Source organism: Rhea pennata, chromosome 10 (genome assembly GCF_028389875.1).
Source record: "Rhea pennata isolate bPtePen1 chromosome 10, bPtePen1.pri, whole genome shotgun sequence".
NCBI classification, from domain to species: domain Eukaryota; kingdom Metazoa; phylum Chordata; class Aves; order Rheiformes; family Rheidae; genus Rhea; species Rhea pennata.
Genome location: NC_084672.1, coordinates 18,115,061 through 18,135,068, shown reverse-complemented (window position 1 = coordinate 18,135,068; position 20,008 = coordinate 18,115,061). Strand labels below are relative to the sequence as shown.

The window sequence follows — 20,008 nt, the reverse complement described above, 5'->3', positions numbered from 1 at the left end:
CTGTGTAGGCACAAAGAGGTGCAGAAGCCTGTTTCCTTTATGGACGTGGGCCTGCCAGCCTTGATAATGTGCCATTTAAGCTACAGCTGATGGTTGTTTAGCTAAAATGATAAAACTTAGTGAGATTAACAGCTTTCACTTAAGGATGCTTGTGTTTTTTCTTCTCTTGTTCTAATTTTAGTAATTCTAGTAACAGTCACTGTAACTTTTTATTGCAATAGCTTCTATTTAGCACTTTTGAAGTGTCAGCTTGGGAATCCAACTGCCAGTATTGTCTTGCTTTCTCTCTGTCTCTCTGTCTCTCTTTTTTTTTTAATGAGAATCAGCCTATCTTTTAATTGATCATATTTTTTAGAAAGTCAGTCTTAGTCGTTCTTTGATATAGCTGTAAGAGCCAGAACACAAGACTCGCAACCTAGCGAGGGGGAAGAAGCATTAAATGGCTTTTCCACTGATTCTAAATTAGCAGCTAGAATATGTAGACAACACTTAAGGTCTGACATAGGTCAGCAACATTGTGCACTTTCGCTGGTACCCCTTTCTTCTCTGCTTTATACCGCTCCTATTGAGCTCAGTCACGACCTGGCCAGCAGAGGGATTGAAGATGAGTGCTTCCTTGTACTTCCCATATGTGACTGACTTGTGTCACAGAACTGCACTCAGGATGGGAAGGAAAGCTGTGCTGCAATGACACCACACAGGGCAGCTGGGCGGGATCTTCAAGAGAAGGAAAGGAGCAATAAAGGCTGGATTGTGTTTCCCTTCTTCTTGTGTCAGTCACCAGAGATGGCATAGCTGCCTCTCTGCAGTAGGGCCACGTTTGAGATATTCATGTTGTTGTGAAGTGGCTGTCTAAGCTTTATGAAAAATGCCACATAATCATTGCCCAGGTTTCCAAAAGACTCTCAAGACATCTCAGCATCCTCACCCCACCATCTTTCCAGCAAACATGTCACATAACTGAGAAGCCCTATGAGCTCAATTTTCCTTTGACTCATCGTCCCTTTGTGCCATGCTGGCAGCATGAAAGGATAGGCAGACAGAGGCTGTCCCTTAGGAAGACACTTTCCAGAAGGACAACATTTATTTCCTTTTTTCTGATTGTTCTTTAGACTCATTGAGAAAAGATGATGGCTCTGGGCCAGCATATCTACCAGGCTGGACTGTAGTAAGAACTGTAGTGGTGGGTGTCATGAACACTGTGTTCTCTGACTGCCTTCTGTTTGGAACAGCAAGAACCCGTGCAGGCCACAGAAGGGTCTGTTTACACCAGACAGGAGCCAAACTGTCCCTGCATACAAGGAACACAGAGACTTAAAAATTCTTCCCTATCCAAGCTCAGGAACGAAAGCACTGAGCAGTAGAGCCAGCATATGGGCTATCTGCATAAAAAAATAGACTGGGGCTGCATAAATAAGATCATGTGGTTACACGAGCTTCATGCAGTAAAGTTTGCTCACAGAGGTGTCCTTGGTTTAGGAATCACTTGTTTTCTTCTCAAGATGAGTCCAGATGCAGTAAGGCATCTCCTTTCCCTTCTGGTAAGGAGGAAGAATAGTTGGGGGAGATTGATGGGCTAGAATAGGAACTGGAAAGTTCTGAATGCCTTCTTGGGAATTGGCAGATGCTATAGGAGAAGTCTGAGGGCCTGGGGATCTCGACCTGTTGAACTACCTTTTTGTCTAGCATCCCCAGCAGTGGTTGGGCATTCCATAGATCTGTGTACACTAACAGAAACCAAAAATGAATGCTCATTTTTTAAAATTTAGCTAGTTAAAAGCAGAACCTCAGTCAATTTCTTGAATTTTTTAGCTGAGTTCGAATTCTTTAATATTATTTAATGCCTAGTTTGGGTACCACATAGAATAGCAGTAAAGCAATTGTACTTTATGGTGGCTATAAATCTCCATATGTATTTTCTAGAAATTAATGTAATAATAGCTTTAAGAGTCTTTTATTTCCAGCTCTAAGTCTGATTTTCTGACTAGATACTGCTTATTCTGGCTTCAGCAGTTTTCTTTGTGTCAGGGCTTCTTAGAAGGGTAATGGGTTCTTAGTCAGAATTTTCGTTCTAGTCCTATAAAATGTTGTCTTGTTAGAACAGCAGCTTGTTCTCAATACTTTTAAATCTGTTTTCTTGCTTATTATAGTATAGATTTTGCTGCATCAATTATTCTCAAGTGGCTAACAGACTAACAGGGGGCACAGGGCTTCCTCCACTAGCTGGTGGAATTTTGATTGCATTAAAAATGCAATGCCCAAACATTAAATTATCTGGAAAATATTTTGAGAAGATGCCTCCAGAAGTCTCTTTCACTGTCTGCTTTTGTAAAAACACACACACACACACACACATTTATCTTACATGTCAGAATCCACCTTTATGTGTATGTAACCAGGGGCATTACTGAGGCAAATCACGTATGGTCAGTTGGCCACGCTGTGCATCTTCTTGCTCTGGACTGTCCAGCCTTGTTGTTATAGCTGCATCAGACAGTTGCTATCAAAGATCTATGGCCCAATAGATCAAATTGGGGAGCAAGATTGAAGTGTGCAAAGAGCAGAACTATAGTAACTTCTGTATAAGCAGAAGGTATAGGGATATGGAAATGTATCCTTTTAGATCATATTATGTAATTGATCCTGTTACACAGTCTCAGCCTTACTGTTGCTGATCAGAGGAAAATAATATTTTTGAATGCCTGTAGCTGCCATTTCCAAAAACTGATCGAAAGGCCAAAGGTCCAGCAGGAATTTTTTTCAATTTATGGTCTTTAATAAAGGCTTTGTGGAAGAGCAAGTTAGGTGATATTGCTACTGCTTTGGAACGTACTCTACTGTTAGCCATCATCCTAAGAAAATGATTGTTGTAGCTGCAAGAGGATGTGATTGTCCTGTCTGCACATGCTGGATAGTCATATCTTTCACTAGCATGTTACTGAATTATCAGTTAGTCCACAGCAATGTTGTATCTTTTGCAGTAATGTTGCCTCTGTTACTGTGAATTAGGAAGTATGCTTCAAATTGCGCCACCTTCATTTATTCAGATGGTGTGTTCAATATCAAAAATGATACAACAGCAAAGAACTGTATTGAGAAAAGCAGAAGGAGACCTCTCTGTTACACACAGTACTGAGTTGTTTTCCATTCTGGTCTATCCAGGTTAGTCCTTCTCATGCCTTCTTCAAATTTTCCAGATGTCTGAAATGGATTTTTGTATGACTTCAGAAGATACAGTCAGGGAACAAGATCTCAGAGAAAACATGTTACTCTTTCTCCAGTAGTGGAAACTTTGTCTCATTCTGCAATAGAAATATCTGGATCCCCTATAAATTCAGTTTATTGTTCCTCTTCTCCCTCCTCCCAGGGATAGCTAGTCTTAATCTTCATGTCCTCCTTGAGTCTTGTTCTGGAATGCCAACAAGATGTGTTCTGACTTTGAAGGCCCATTTCTTTTTATGTTGCTACCAGATTCATCCAAATTAAGTGTGCTATTTCACTTTCCTTTTAGGCAAAGATTGCTCCGTGTTTTTGCAGCTTAGTAACATCAGGGACTTGTAATCGCTTAAGCAGGGAATTCATACCCCTGCTAAATTGCAATTTCGGCCAGGGAAAGAGAAGAAAGGTTACAGAACAGAGCCAGCTTGTCTTCTGCATATCTGCCACTGTCTTCTACACTTTTAGGTAGAAGGAATAAGCTAAATACTGAGGTGAGGTCCATCATTTAAGGTAGGAAGAGTAGAGAAAAAATTGCCCTTCACTTTGCTCCAAGTCGAACAGGTTGTAGAGGGATATTTTATTTGCATAAGATACTGCCGGCTAGTTTCTCAGTACTGTTAAATATATAGCTGTTTAGTCTAATGACTGTATAATGCCTGTTTAGCTTTTTTTTTGTTTGTAAGCCAAGAAAGTGGCTTGTTGGCTCCATCTGCTGGAGCCTGATGATGTGAAAAATGCAGGGAAGCTTGGTAATAAACAGTGAAACATGTGCCTAAGAACTTTTTTCTTTTTTTTTTAATTTTGGTGTGCCCGCCACTTCCCCACAGGAAGCTGCTTCCATTTTTATAGGTGTCTATGCATCTCTCAGCAGCTACACTCTTAAGATCAGTGGTGAGTCTGTCTTTTTAACCCTTCTGAAATGTTCTGAGTTCATCCCACAGAGTTTGAATTTTGGAATCCAGATGTTGTGTGGGGCTTAGCCAAATCTCTTGTTGAAGACCATGTGTATTATTACAAACTTGAGTAGGCCTGTTTGAAAACAAGTTGCTTTAGAAAGGCTGACCTTCCCTGAAACTGTGCAGACTGGCATTACTTTTTATCTTTTACTTCTTTGGTAGAGCCATGAATTAATCATTGCATTATTTTATTAGAGGAAAGGTGAACAGTATTTGAACAGTGTTAGAAGTATTCCTCTTCTTCTGGGGACTATGATGTCACTTTTCTTACATTCATTGGCAAAAAAAAAAGAGAGTTTAGAGGTGATTGCTCCTCAATACTTGTTTAAGATTCTTGTACAGAGGAGGTAAAAGTAAGTGCCTAGGGATCCAGAGAGAAAAACTGACTGTCACCTCATGATAAATCACTGGAACTGCACCCATTTATTTCAGCTTACTTATCAGCTGCCTTTTATGTTTTGAAAGTTAACTAAATCTTCTGTGTCTCGTTATCCAGTCTAGAAGACAGATCTGTGCATCTTCTCATAATGCCTAAAAGAGGAATCATTTGACTAAATTCTGAAATTCTCTTCACTTTTGAAACTGAACTGAGGACACCTTTGCTTGCGGCAGGAGGAGAAGCCAGTCCCTTCCCCTGGTACTTGTTTATTTTTAATTTCCTGGCTTTACAAATAAAATATCCTGTCTTGCTTTCAAATAATGGAAACTTCTTAAACGAATCTTAGAACAAGTCAAAAATAAGAATTTGGCGGAGAGGAGATCTGCTATTTTATGGCTTTTTTGTCAAATCAGGACAATGAAAGGAAAAATAAGCATTGAAGAAAATAAACTTTGGTGTAATCAGGAACGGGCATTGAAAAACAGATACAAGTATAAAGGAGGGTTTCTTTTCTAACTCGCATTATATTTCATTCAGATAGTGGAAAAAACAGCATGACAGTTGACATGAGTTGTTCACAACTTGAGGGACAAGATGGCAGAGTGCTTTACAGGAAAGTCTGATGTAGGGAACAGTAGGAAGGCTGGAACCTAGCAGCTAGTAAGATGGAACTTCTGCAATCACACTGTATCACAGGACTTCACAGAGCCTAAAGAGATCCTGATAAAAACAAGTGCTTAAGATGGAGCCTTCTGGCTGTGCCTCATGCATTATTTTGGATTGTATACCAGAAAATGGAATTAGAAATCGATTAGTCTATTATGAAAGGATGAGGGGAAAAGACTAGAGAACTGTTAGAACTTGACTAGGTGGAAGCATTGTGATCCCCCAGAACAGACTATAAGGATTTGAACAGACATTTACAGCCCTGTTAATGGACAGTTCAAGAAATTGTTTCTATGAGCTGAAAGTTAAAGCAGTCTGCCACAAAGTGGGAAGTTTCACATGCTTCTCCTCTACAGACCTGATTTCACAGGTAACTTATGTTGCATTGTGGTTGTGGGGCTTCCAGAAGGCACCCTGTTAAATCAGCCAGATGAGAAACTGTGTCAATGTGAGATGCTTAGCACAGGCCGCCAAAGGGAATAGACAAACAGACAGCTAACGCTAATTCCTATGATGAAATGCAGAAGCTCAGGTGAGCGTAGATTAGTCAACCTTTTTTGAAGCTATATACCTCAATATAATTTGTTGAAACAACATACTGCAGTATATGCAACTCAGCTTAAACCGAAAGTGTGCCATTTAGATACATGTCAAAACTTCAGTAAAATCCAAGATTCTCACTATGGAAACAGAAACGAGTTGTGACACAGAACTCCCTGTAAGTTCCATGTCTGTGCTCACATGTGGCTTACAAAACTCCTTGCTGAATAATGAGGTTTCCAGCTGTGTCATCAGAGATCCTTTGTTATTACAGCTAAGTTGCTAGGCATTTGTTTCTTTTCAAACTAGCAAGGAACATCAAACAAAATGTCTCCCAGCAGTACCATTGTTCTTGTTCCTGCTGTGTGTGGAAGTTACAGGTGTTAACCCCTCTTAGGATTAGTTCTCTTGTTTGGTAGTCGGCCTGATTCTAAGTTACACAGTTAGAAAAGATTAATTGGCCTGAACCCAAAATCTCAAAATGGATACAAATATTCTCCTTTTTCTGATACAGCCTTTTTATAATTGCTGCCATCTGGGAAGTAGCATCAGCCTGTTCTATTTGGCTATCATTGATTCTTCAAGTGGTAGGTTGACTGGTGAATGCAAAGGGAGTGTGACTTAATTTTATGTCAGCTAATACTGGAAAAGTGCAGCACAACTATTCGCTTGTTATTTTAGACTTAAAAGGCTGCAGACTAAACCATTTGATCTTTTTACTCAAAGCTAAGATTTTAGGAGATGCTTTGCCGTGTCACTTTCATGATTACCAGTGACACAGCACTGTCACCCTGGGCAACCAGCAAGTCTCTAATAGGAATAAAGCTTGTAGTAGCCCATAGCAGCAAGCAGGCTTAGTCAAGGGAATTAAGAATTAGCCTTTTCTAATACCCAGAGTGGAGGTTTGCACATCCTTTAGCAGAGCTAAAAGAACTTCTGGATGCTAAGAGCTATGGGAATGCTTTGATTTTACACTAAACATTATCTTACTATATTTAACTAACGTATATCCCAAGGACATGATGCTTTCTCTAATTCTGGCAAGGTAGGTCTTCCTCATTTTTCTATTTTAATTAAGTAAAAACAAAGTAAAATTAACAGCTTGGGTGCAACTGAGGGAAAAAAAAAGTGATACTCTTTCCTAACGTTGTCTGGGTGTCCATTTGCTTGCATCAAAGGTCTTTTGCAAATTAAAATGCCAGAAGGACTCAGTCTACCTTTGCCTTCAGTGAGGTGAGAGCTGCCTAGGTGTTTTTCCCAGGTGGTAGAGTACTAACCACAACCCTTCTGGTATGTCTTCTGAAACTTGAATTCATCCCAAGTAGTTTAAATGTGAAGTAGTCCTTTAATTCAGTTATACTTGGAATATGCTACCTAAATAAAAACATTAGCTTTCATATATTTGTCAAAAGAAAAGGGTTCTTTTTCATGTTTTCAAAATGAGTAATAAAAGTTTTAGCCACGTGAAACACACTTGAGCAGTAAGTACAAAAGTACCTATATATCTTATAATGTATACTTGTTATGTGCTTTATCAAAGTTTAAGTTTCTGTAGCATTCTTTGTATTGTAGACCAGAACATTGCTCATGAATTAGCTGATCAAATTTTTTTCCACTGCAGGATGGCTTAGAGCAAAGTAAAAATAGGAAACTTTACTGTTTTCTGGGAAAGGAGTCTGTTAGTAAAACACCTTTTTCTGGATTCGGAAAACACTACTAACATTGGTGAGCAGTGGTAAAAAGCATAGCTTTTAAAATTATTTTGGTAACCATTGTGACTGAAAAAAGATTTTAATTCCTGGGAAACCCTGAATGTTTAAAATTTTCCTCAAAAAATGCCCATTGAAAACATTTTCAATAAGTACTAATTAGTGTAAAAGAATAAGTCAATAGGTAGCTGCAATTAACACATGAGAAGGAAAAAGCATATTAGAAATAAGATAATAACAGAAGTAGATGATAAATGATGAATGGCTGATGCTGTAAGCAAAAGACAAGGCAGAGTTCTGAAATGAACTCGTCTAATTGGTGCTCTTTTTCTTCCACGTTCTTTGGCCTGAAGTAAAGGGATAGATTTATGAAAATTGCAGTTTATCTCAGTTTGCCAACCACGTTGGAATCTATAATTAAATAACTTTAAAAATTCCCCAGTATATTTATTTTGTAATTTGGGAGTTAACAGACATTCTTGTATCAGTTTGTGCTTGAAAGTGTCTCAGCAGAGCAAGTGATTCGGAGAGCCATACAAACTTGCCAAAGGATGTACAAGTCACTTCAGCGATCATCTCCAAAATTCTCAATCTATTTGTTTCTATTGGTTTCATCTAAAAATCTATTTCTTTAGTATCTCATAGCAGGTATGGATTTAAACACTACTCAGCTGGTTAAAATGTTGTATTACAGAATAACTTTTGTCACAAATTCAAACTTCTCTCCTCTGACCACTTAAACACAGAAGACATTAGCAATAATCCTACTGACCTTTCCCTAGCAATCCTAAGGAGAATTGCCATTCCCTAAATAAAGAAAAATAGAGATACCTCAGTAAGGACAAAAATCTTGATTATTGTAGTATTTTTGTCTTAGTTACACTCTTCTGGGAAGCAGATATAGTTGCATTTATTTGGGGTTGAATATGTAACAAATTGAAATGGTGTCAACACAACAGCTTTCCTTGCACATGTATTGATTATGTGGCTGCTGAAATGAAGCTCAGTTGTTTGCTCAGCGACCAGCTGGGCGTTGAGAAGCTCTGAGGTGAGGAGCTAGTTGCACTTCATTGCTGTGGCCCACCAAGATGAGAGCGCAACTGTTCTGAATGAGTGAATTGACACAAAGCAGCTGGAGACACCAGTGAATATGGCTGCACTGGCTCCCTCCTTATCAGCACACATTAAAACCAAACAGAGCTCAATGGCAGCAATAAAACATCCATCTATCATGGTTGCATCCACTTTAGTTTGTTCAGGACTAGTCTACTGAGTATTTCTGCAACCTTATGTGTCATAACTATAAATATACAGCTTGGGCATTCTCTCTGTGGCCTGAGCTACCAATTTCCTTAGAGGTGTCAAAGAGAATCTCTTCAAAGCTCCTTTCTACTTCAATCTTTTCACTAATTTTGCTGCAGAAATTCTGTTTAGTATACAGCTTTCTGCCAATCATCGTATGCCTTCACCATTTTTTCAGACAGTAGAAGTTTAGAAACTTAGAAGTTCAAAGTAAATTCTCAGCAAACATAGTTCTTCCAAGAATTCACACTGCAAGGGCATCTGGGATATAATGTGGGTTAAGCTAAGGAGGAAGGAGTCACTCATCTTCAGGATAAGTTTCTGCAAATGGAGTTAATCAAGGATACAGTCATCAGAAATAATTGCATACGTGCTTGTTCAAAGCTACAAATGGTTTCTTTCAAAGTCTTGCTCCCATTTCAAGCCAGTTGCCAGGCTTCTATCACAGCTAGTTTAAAACCTTTTTTCCATCAAGCTGAGGCCAAGCTTTTAATCTTGAGAATACTAATGGTTCAAGTTTCCGTATCACTGTGTTTCTTCCTTTTTCAGCTTGGGATTTGATTCCTTGTAGTTGTAATTAGATGTGTCCTGATAAAAGAGGCCTTTGGGATTCAGTTTCCTGAATTTTATTAGGAATAAATCTCTTATGTTTATTGATGCAAAAATATGATTACTGCCTTACATGTGAATTCCTTTTTGTGATCTTAATATTTTTAGCAGAATCTTGTGAGTGTTGTGAATATTGAGATGGTGATTTAAATTTACTTTCCAAGTTGGTTTGATTAAAAAAAAGCCACATAGTTATACTAATTTTATTATTTTTGGTATGGTCCAAGAAAGCTAAGGCATGGACCTTATTGAGCTAAATACTGTACAAACACAGAACAAAGAGGTTATTCGTGCTCCCACATGCAAAGTGCTAAATGAAACCATCTGATTGTATTTACATCATAGGTGTCCAACCAGGTCATAATTGTATTATATTGTCCTTTTACTTGATTCCTATTGTATCTGCTTTTTCCCTACTGAAGCAAATGTCAAAATGCTCATTAAAATGTGTTTATGCCAGGAATTACTTGGCTGCAGTGAGGCAACATAGCAGCAGTTTTCTAATTAGCAGTGGGCTTAATCCTGCAGATTCTGGAAAAGCCTGGTTCGCACCAACTTCATTAAAGGTGGAATTCAGCCTACTGCTGAGAGCTGGCATAAAGCCAACCTATGCTTAAGCCTCCTCTAAGTCCTGAAATGTGCATTGTGCTTTTTTCTGAACTATGATAAACTTTACTTGGGTGGGGGGGTTCTACCCTTGTAAGATATGTAGGATTGGGCTCACAAAGCTCTAAGCAATTGCTAAGGAAAAAAAAGCAACATGTTTTATTGTGCAACACAAAACAGTACTTCTTGGTGAACTAAAATTTCTTATGGTATTCAAGATGTTTTCTTGTGTCAAATGAATCTTGGACTTCATTCATTATTTATGAATTTGCTCTGAAGACACTGTTTATTCATAAAATATTTATTGAAGACTTCATTTCATTACACTTGTCCTGTAGCATGTGAGGACAGGAGTGTATTGAGTACAGGTAGGAAAAGCTCCTCTAAGTAGACTAATAAGGAGGAATTTACTGATTGTACATATGTGAATGTATATATGCAAACACTAGCTGGATATGTTTATTTTCACTTTTGCACTTTTTCTCAGGAGCTTTTTAAAATTGAGTCTTGATGTAGGTCAGCTTTGTAACTTAAACAGTCATCAGTAGCCTAATGGTGACACAAGGGCACATGGTCTCCCTTGCAGGGACTTTGCTGTTCCACTGCTTCTACTTTTGGTGACTGTCCAGAGGTTTACACAGGCTGTTGTTAATGCCATTTATACTATGCCTTCAGTCAAATATCTTTGATATGAGCTCAGCTTCTTCACAGGTAAAGCTATTACCTGTGTTATTTGGAGACAGTAGGCTCTAGGTGTTTCTACAAATGGAAAACCACAAACATGAGGGGCAACACTGCTAAAAGGTTTCATTTCTGTGTGCCCCTCCACATCCCCTCTTTCAGTCAGATGTTGATGTTTTGATGAAAATTCAAAACTGAGATCTTAGAATACATTTTAATTAATAGAGGTGAGGGAGAAAAGGGAGTGTGTAATGACATTGTGAGCAGCTTTAACTGAGGTGGCAGAATGGACAGCTCCTAAGACATGCAATGGCTGGTAAATATATTTTCTGGAGAAGAGGTATAATGTATACCTAGAAAAGGAAGCTTCTGGGAGGAAGAGGTGCCTCTGGATGTGCTTTATTCCCCAGATGTAGATAAACAAATGCCATTACGCTTACTGGCTGTGGAAGTAATTGATTTGATGGTACTGAGCAGGGAACAAACACTCACTCTGTTGTCTGGAGCACCCTCCTTCAGCAATTGCTTTGCAAGGGGGCTGAGAACAGGAAAGGAATGGGCTGGTAGGTTCCCAGTTAAGCAGAGTCCCCAGCTGCTGTGTTCATGGGGAGAAGAGTGCAGTGGGTATGCTGTTCTTCTTCAGGCTGCCACAGTTCAGAGCTTCCTGTTGCTTGCTGTCTAAATTGAATATTTCTCTCCCTGCTGAAGGGAGGGTATGCCACTGCATTGCCTGCAATGCACCTTTGTGCTATTGTGCAGAATTTCTCTCTCCTGGAAACTGCTGAAGTTCTGAGAGTCTGTCCTGAGCTGCTATGCTCAGAACAAGAGCTCGACTGCCCAAAAGTGAATTTGTAGAGCATGTAAGAGACTTTGAGTGTAATAGTGCTTTGCTGACTCATACATGTTTTTTTTTCACGAATGTATGCAAACACACACAGAGAGAGACATCTGTTTAAAGAGCTCTTCCTTTCTGAAGCCACTTTAAGGTCAGTTCAGTGGTGCTGCAGTAAGTACACTAAGTATTGATGTAGCTGCAATCTAGATGGCCTGTTACAGCAGATACGCGTTTTACACTCATGGGTTTTTCGCAGCTGAGAGAGTAAACATACAGTCTTAGCTTACTATAGAAAGATTAGTTTACTTCAGTGGGCTTAGTCTACAACAGACTAATCTTGAAGTGATCCTATTACTGCAAGGTCAGGTGGGATTGTACTAGTTTTTGATTGACTCAGTTTGCTCTTTTGACTCTAGTGTGTGTGTTTTGGAGCAGTTTTTGTTTTGATAGGTATCTGAGATTTTGTAGCTTGGAGAGAGATTTACATGACCACAAAGAAGTTAGGAGATGATTGACTGTGAAAGAGGAAGATGAAAAGAGGAGAAAAGAAGAACCCTCTCCATCCTCTCCCCCATATATCCCGTTATCAGTGTTGCTTGTTGAAATTCAGGGAGTAGCCAAAGAAGTGCACTATCATCTGTCAGATCTTTGGGGACCTGTGTGAAATGAGTTGGTCAGCTGGAATGTATTAGTGCAATAAATGTTCCTACCAGAAATAGAGAACTTGTAACTAAAGAAGCTGGGAAAGGTGGGAATTCTCAGGCTAGTGCCCATTAGGACTAGCACTTTCTGACCAAAGCTGTATCTTTGTTTCTATTGATTGATGTGACACCTCATCATTGAGCATGAACTGAATCTAATGTCCGAATCAGTAGATGAGAGGGACTGAGAGCGATGATGTGTTTCTGACAGCCCCTTAGAGAGAGCACATGACAGTGTCTTCCTCTAGCATCTCATTTTGGCTATTCCTAGGAAATCAAGCAAAACCGTACAAATTTTGCCCTATTATACATATACATATAGTAAAAAGCATAGTTGTGTTTTTATCTAGTGCTTGGTAGGCACTTGAGAGCAATGGATTTTTCTTCTAAATGGCTTCTTAAAATCTCCATTTAATTAGGTTCTACTTCTTTGAGGCACGTTTCTCTCCTGACAAATTTATATCAGCAGAAGGTAAAACATTACAACTGGAAAACATCCTGTGTAAAGTTGAAACTCGCTGGAATATCACAGGGCTCAGTGATTTTAACAATAAGAGTAATTAGGGACAAGCAATACACTGAGAGGTGCTCAAATCTGCCAGACAGGACCATCTAGGAGACGTTGATTCATTGCTCACTGGTGTATAGTAGATTGCAGAGCTGTGCTACATGACTATTCCATCTGTGATAGGAGAATTTAACAGCAATACAGAGACTTTTAAGTACTAGAGTTCCAATGTAGAGAGGTGCGATCAATGCTATGGTACAGGAATTCATATTTTTTTTTAGTTTTCTTACTCTAGTAGTATAATATCTTGAAAATGAGATACTCTGCTGACCCTTTTAAGTGAACACACTTGAAAATTCAGCTAAGGTTTTTCCTTTCTTTTTTCTTTTGGCAAGTTTCATTAATGTTGGCAAGTACTTTGACAATATAAAGCACATGATGAATGCTAGAATCAAACATTTATCAATATTTTTGAACTCAATATCAATTACTGTGAAGAACCATGGACTTGTCAATAAACTGAGAATGTCCTTGTGAAAATGTTACTTGCTTCTATCCAAGGACTCCAAAGAATTTTACAAACACCATGGAGTTTAAAGTCTTTGCATAGGTTTATGTGATAGCTTATTTTGTTCAGATGGAGAAACAGGCATTAAAGATACTGGGTGACCTCCACATGGTCCCACAGAAAGTCAGAGACAGAGCCAGGAAGAGATTGTTCTTGGAAAGTTGTTCTGCAGCTTATGTTTATTCTGTCTTGCAGCTACTTCAAGTTTCACATTATCTTATCCTCCTGTTATCTAAATGATTTGTATATATGCATATTTCCAGGTCTTCTCTAGGTTACAGTTTCCATTATTATGAACTGATCCACATTTATTTTACTTTTTTTATTTATTTTTCTCATTTTCACAATTGGGGCCAACATGATACCAGTGCTTTAGGAAAGGTAGCCAATTCTTTTTTTTTTTTTTTTTTTTTAACAGAGCATTTAAAAGGAACCTGTCAATTTTTTACCAATACAGACATTTCAGTAGATCTGTGACCCTTTCTTACAGGGTAATGTAATGCAAAATGAATTAAATATTAGACATTTTAATGCTCATATTTCCAAGGGAAAGACAAGCAAAAGCACATTAGAAAATGCTTTTTTTTTCTTGCAAGAAAGTATATTCTGCAGAATATCCACCAGATGGAGCTGGTGATACTAAAAAGGCAAAGTGTTATTTGTGACAGAACTAAGTTGGCAAATGATGGAGGTAGGAAGTATTTACCCTTGAAGATACCAAAGGAAAATGGCACTGTCAGACATTTATTTGACATTTCAAAGTGGAACTCGTAATGCCGTGAATGGGAGGCCAGATATATCAGCGAAGTATCTAATGGAAGTGTGTCTTTCTGCAATTTGTAGAACTGATAGCAAGTCAATTCTCTCTCAAAAAGAAACAGTTGCTTCTTCTATCTTGGCAGTGATGGAGCACAGTAGGAAGCCCGGCTTTGTTATTTAATGTGTTTAATGTCAGCACATTTCCAGCTCACCTGCTGCGCAGACCTTCCTTGTTTACCCATGTAGGGAACAGGCTGTTTAAGGCTTCAGTGCTTGCTTGTGCTTAAATTCCTCACTTTATTTCATTTCTTCGGCTATCTTTCCTTACTATCTTTTCATGCTCTCTCTTACTAGATAAGTAAGAGAGATTCTCTTTCAGCCTTTATTTTAGTTGCTAGTAGATATGGAAATATCGTGGATTTGTTAGTTGTGTTTGAGACTACAGTATTGCATTGAAAAAAAAAGGAGTGTAACAAATACTGAAATGATGACATTTTTTGTACAGTTGAAATGAAAAAGGAAATGCTGGTGTTTAATATCATGAAATTCTATCCTTATTGAAATCTGTGTCAAAACACTCTTTGGTTTTAAAATTGTGAGGTTGAAGCTAATTGCTGACTGTAGGATATATGATGTGTAATATTCGAATCATCTGACATGAACCTCATTTTCAATTAAGACCCACCATCAGTATGCAGTGGCTCTGCTGTTGAAATCAGTATTTTTACACTTTGGACATACGGTTGCTCTGCTCACAGACCCAAGGCCCCCAGCGTCTTTCCAGTCTGCTCAACTCAGTGGATCCTTGGTGCTTCCTTCTAACGTTAGTTTGTTGTTACAGTAATGAGGCTAATTTTTCATTTTCATTATGGAACAATAGTAACTATTAATGTACAAGCCTTTTCAGCCGTGCCTGATCACAGATAGCTCAGCCTGCAGTTAGATTGATTTCTGCCTGTGGTAAAATTATGCTTTTGCTGTTTCTGGAGATGCTGTATTAAGACAGCAGGATCTAAGACTAGATTCAGACTCCTCTCCAAATCATGCTGTAGTGCTTTAATTCAGCATGGTAAGGCTAAACTGCTCTGAGATTAATGCACTTTTATTTATCTATGAATTGGCTGTTTGATTATGCCTTTTGTAGCTACAATGCCATAATACAAAAGGGCCTGGTAGTTTAATAGTTCATCAATGAACTGGAAAATTGGCAAGGACATACCCGTAGAAAGTCCAAGAGTGTTTGATACAGTGGGGGGCCAGGCTGCTGTTCAACAGGACTGCAGCAAGCTAGAGGAATTGGTCAAAATTAATGAAATTTTACTAAGACAGAGGCAAAGCCCATGTATCAGTGCAGACTGGGGGCTGTATGGCAAATTAGCAGCTCATCAGAAAAGGAGCTGGGGTCCTGGTAAACAGCAAGGTGAAGATGAGTCAGTAGTCAGCCCTTCTAGCAGTGAAAGCTGGCTGCAGACTGTGTTGCATTAGCAAGAGCGAAATGATTTTTCTCCTCTGCTTGGTGCTCATGACATTGCATCTGGAGTATTGTCTTCTATTTTGGGAGAGATTGAAAAACTAGAGAGAGTTCAGCAGGGGGCCATTAGGATGATTAGGGTGTGGGAGCACCTGTTTTACAAGCAGAGGCTAAAAAAAGGTGAGCTTGGTCAACCTGAAAGAGAAAAAGGCTAAAGATGAATTTAGTTGCAGTCTTCCAGTGAAGAAAGGGGTGTTATAGAGAAGATAGTAAGACTCTTTTCAGAGGTGCATAGTGAAAGGACAAGAGGCAATGACTGCAAGTTGCAGCATGGAAAATTATAGTTGCTGTAGTTGGATATAAGGAAAAAATTCTTCACCATGGAAATGGTTAAGCACTGGAACAGCTTGCCCAGAGAGAATCACTGTCCTTGGAGATATTGAGCATTCAGCTTGACAAAGCAGAGGGTTGAAATAGGCTAACTCCAAAAGTTGTTCCAACTTGATTTTTTTTCCTATGATTCTGTGAATTTAAGGAAGCTGAGTCTGTCCCTGAGGGGGGAGATGACAAAGAAAACTGCTAGGTGCCTGCAAAATCTGCTCCCTAGGTAGATTTTGAAAGTGAGGTTACTGAATGAGTTTTGTTGTTTAAATGATCAGTATTCTTATTATTTTCTGTGTGTGAGCTGTAAGATGATAATGCAAGCACCAATTCATCAGGCTACTGGCATAAGCAGAAGTAGTATCTTTACCTTTTCAAGCAGAAGTAGTGTCTTTACATTTTCTATTCTATCTGTATGTCCTGTGATCTACTTAATTCCACATTAAATTTTCTTTCATCTTGCAAGAGGAGGGGAGAGATGGTTGCTAAATAACCAGGACTCTTGGAATAGATAATCTGAAAATGCTGGAGCAAAAACACCATGAAGTAGCCCACAGTATTCCTCTTAGCTTTTTAAGTGTTAACCCTGAAATTAACTAAATGAAACTTCTTTTCTACAGTTGTCACATGTCAATTATATACTACCTGAGTTCTGTTTTGCAAATTATGACACTTCTAATCCAAATATGCTTTTTTTCTAGGTTGGTACAGCATTGCTTTGAGGATACGTAGTTTACAGAAAAAGACATCAACCTTTCTCCACCAAATACCTACCAGGCAACAGTGCTCAGCAGCCTACACTGTACACTTATTCCCATGGTAGGTCATCAGCATTGAACAATGTTCTGTCTATGCTTCATTTCAGGGAAAGAAGCAAAAAAAATCAGGAGCTGTTGAAGTATGTTATGGCTAAAAGCTGTAAGAGAGATAAAACAATAATATGTCTAAGTATATAACTGTATTGTAAGCTGTCAAAGAGAACTGAAGGCTTAGTGCTCCCATTATCAGTTTTGTTGAGCGCATAGGCTTATAAATAGAGTTCTGTGAATACAGCATACAATTCCCCAAAAGCTCTTTCTTGTTTGAGTTGCAGTTATTCAGAGCTAGGAAAGATGTCAAGCTCTATATTGCAAAGTTACAAAGCTTTTGCAAATAACAAAGGTCTTTTGCCTGGAAAATTATCATACTTCCAAGGAAAAACAACATATGATTTTATGATGTGTGTAATTTTCTTCAGAACTTGAAAATGTAAAACTTCTGTATTTTATAATTAGGGATACATAACTTTAGAATTCTTTTTTTTGTCTCATTTGATTTTGGTTTCCCCTTATAACTGCATATCTCATGAAAATCACCCATCCTTTAGGTCTTGCTCAGGTTAATAGTAAGACCAGAAATTATAACCCAGAATGTAATATGGAAAAAATAGTTCTTGTTCTTTATTCTGTACCTAATGTCAGCAACTGTCTAAAGATAGCTCTTGTAAAAACTCTACTAATTCTAAAACTAAATGTTGACTGCCTCAGGCACCAGTTGTAGTAGAGCTTGATGAAAAAACTAGCTGTTCATGGTTTGTGTAACTTTTGATTCCCCAGTGTCTCTCTGACCATTTGAACCTCAACATCTTTCTCTCTAATTTGGTACTATGTTATACTACTCTGCTATGGAGCATTATCACTGCCTGCTCTGCAATTACGTTAATAAATACAGCAGTATTTGTTGTCATTAGATTCTCTCTTTTTCTTGATTTGTTCCTCCCTCCCTCTCTTCTTTGTTCTTCTTTGTTCTTCTTTTGTACAGCAAAAACAGAGAGGCACTGAAAAGAACAAGGAAGAACATTTTAAACCCAGTTCTTTATTTCTTATTAAAGAGGAAAACTATGCAATTCTTAGGAAAAAAAAGTGTTGTTTTTGCTAAAAGCAGTATATTTTCACAGAATTGCAGAATGGTTGAGGTTGGAAGGGACTGTGGACTATGATGCTGTAGTGGGGCATTTTGTTTCTTTTGGATGATACTGAGATCTAGGAGTTGTTTCATAGCTTTCTGTTCATGACATAAAAGTAATATACTATTTCTTTGATCTGGCTCAATCACCATCAGTGCATCTGAATGTTTAGTGTGTGGGGGTGGCAAGGGCTGAAAAATGTTCTGTATGAGGAAAACAGAAAATGCAAGTGCAGCCCTATTGTTATATTGCTGAGAAGCCTGTATAACCAGACAGTTATAGCTTAAAATGTTAATGCCAAACATTTCACTGTTATTGTTTAAAAAGGTACGTGAAGCCTAAGAATGAGTGTATACTTACAGTTTTGTTTTCAAACTGTTCTTTCAAGCCTGAACCTATTGCTGCAAGATTATCTGATTTGGAAAGCAAAGAAGTTCATCAGTGCCCGGAAATGTCTTGCTCTTTTCCTTTAACGTGAATATAAAACGTTCTCCAGTTGGCTCTCCATTACGTGTTTCTGAGCTTATTGTGCAAAATCATTAGAATTCAATCTGATTTCCTGCAGTTTTTTATATGTACTACAATGACACAACAAGAGATAGGAAATGGTTGAGTTTTTAGAGTTAAAAATACGTAAATGACTAAACCATCTCTCTGAAGTTAGTCAAGTTGTAGAGAGTGGAAAAATGATAAACAGGATTAAGGCATATTGAACAGTAATTTTGATACTCCCTTTTATTTTCAGTTTGGGAGGATAGCAGGTTTATCTTGCCGGTAACAGAATAACAAATGGGTTTCTGAAGACTTGAAAGGATTAAAAATAATAATAGGTAGCTGACAGCACCATAGTGATTTTAGAAGATCCTGGTGTACGCTCATGTCCTTATGCAGAAAAATTCCTTTTGAAGATGCAAATGAATTTGCTTGCAGGGTCACTTATCTGGATGTTTTGGTAGCAAAACATAACTAATTACGACTGTTTTGGAGTAAGCACTTTTGAAACTGCATTTATGCAGCACCAAGCAGAATGCCATTTACTCCTGTTCTTAGCCTAATTAATGAATGCCCGTATACATAAAAGGTAATTTTTTAAATTAAAATTTTCTAATTTTATAGGTTAGAAATGTCAGATATTTCAAGGGACATCAGCATACCTTTTTTATAGAGAATATTCCTTTAAGACTCCCTGTACAAAAGCAATTTTTTTTCTAGTTTTAGATATGTATTTAGTTTTTGTTTTAGTGTCCATTATCTGGGAAGAAACATACTTTTAGTTTAATATTCATTGATTGCAAAGTGATGGCATAATTCCACAGATCTTTTACATTTAAGTCATTATATACTTATAAGACTATCCTACTGCAGTATATTTATGTATGTGAAGTTCATAGGATTATCCATTATTACTTTCTGCATTTAGAGTTTGACTGCTGGAGTCATTGGACTTCAGCAGTCAAACTGAACTTCAGTGAAATTCAGCTGACATGGTGGACTATAGATAAAAGTATTGAATCTTATCACATTTTTTTCCTGAACTGTATCTCTGATGTGATGTCATAGAAGAGCTCTAATTAGGAATAATAAGAGCAATTTAGTTCATTTTGATTTTTCTGTAGGCTGAGACAACTACTGCTATCATTAACCAAATCATTTACATTTTTAAAAATACATGGTGACATAGCCTTTGAGCCCTGGATGACTCCGTGAGTGCAGATGTTAAGCTTCTGTGGTATTATCTGCAGATGTTACGCTCTGTGGTGTGATATCTGTAGGGTATACAGATATTTTTGTTACATGGTCCTTTTGTGTACTTGGATGTGAATGCATCCTGCTTTTTATAGGGAGCAGGCTATGAAGGACATTGAAGGTGGAGGATCTTGCCAACTGAGAGTGCCTGTACTCCACTTCCTCTTCTATGGGAATGCATGGTCCATTGTCTTGGGCTTTTCTTAATCTGAATTTGCCCAATTTGTTTCTTTGCAAAACACTGAGTGACAGGTGTTTGTTTTTATGACATGGATTGTTCAGTTACAGAACCAATTTAACAGTCTTTCGCTCCCCTGTTATGTCAGATATTAATTCCTTGTCAGCCATATCCTGTTGCAAGAAATTACCACCCTCTCTCCTCCTCCAGGGCTGATGTGAACCAGATCATTGCACAGATCTGATTTGG

General features: G+C 38.2%; 1 protein-coding gene across 1 annotated transcript in view; it reads left to right on the top strand.

Annotated features, from left to right (window-relative positions):
• Positions 1-20,008, top strand: part of TRPM1 (transient receptor potential cation channel subfamily M member 1) — a 142,721-nt gene that overhangs the window by 31,610 nt on the left and 91,103 nt on the right. The window contains exon 9 of the mRNA XM_062583415.1: positions 16,592-16,709. Within this exon, the coding sequence (XP_062439399.1) occupies positions 16,707-16,709 (3 nt within the window). The 5' untranslated portion in view covers positions 16,592-16,706. The remainder of the gene's footprint in view (positions 1-16,591; positions 16,710-20,008) is intronic.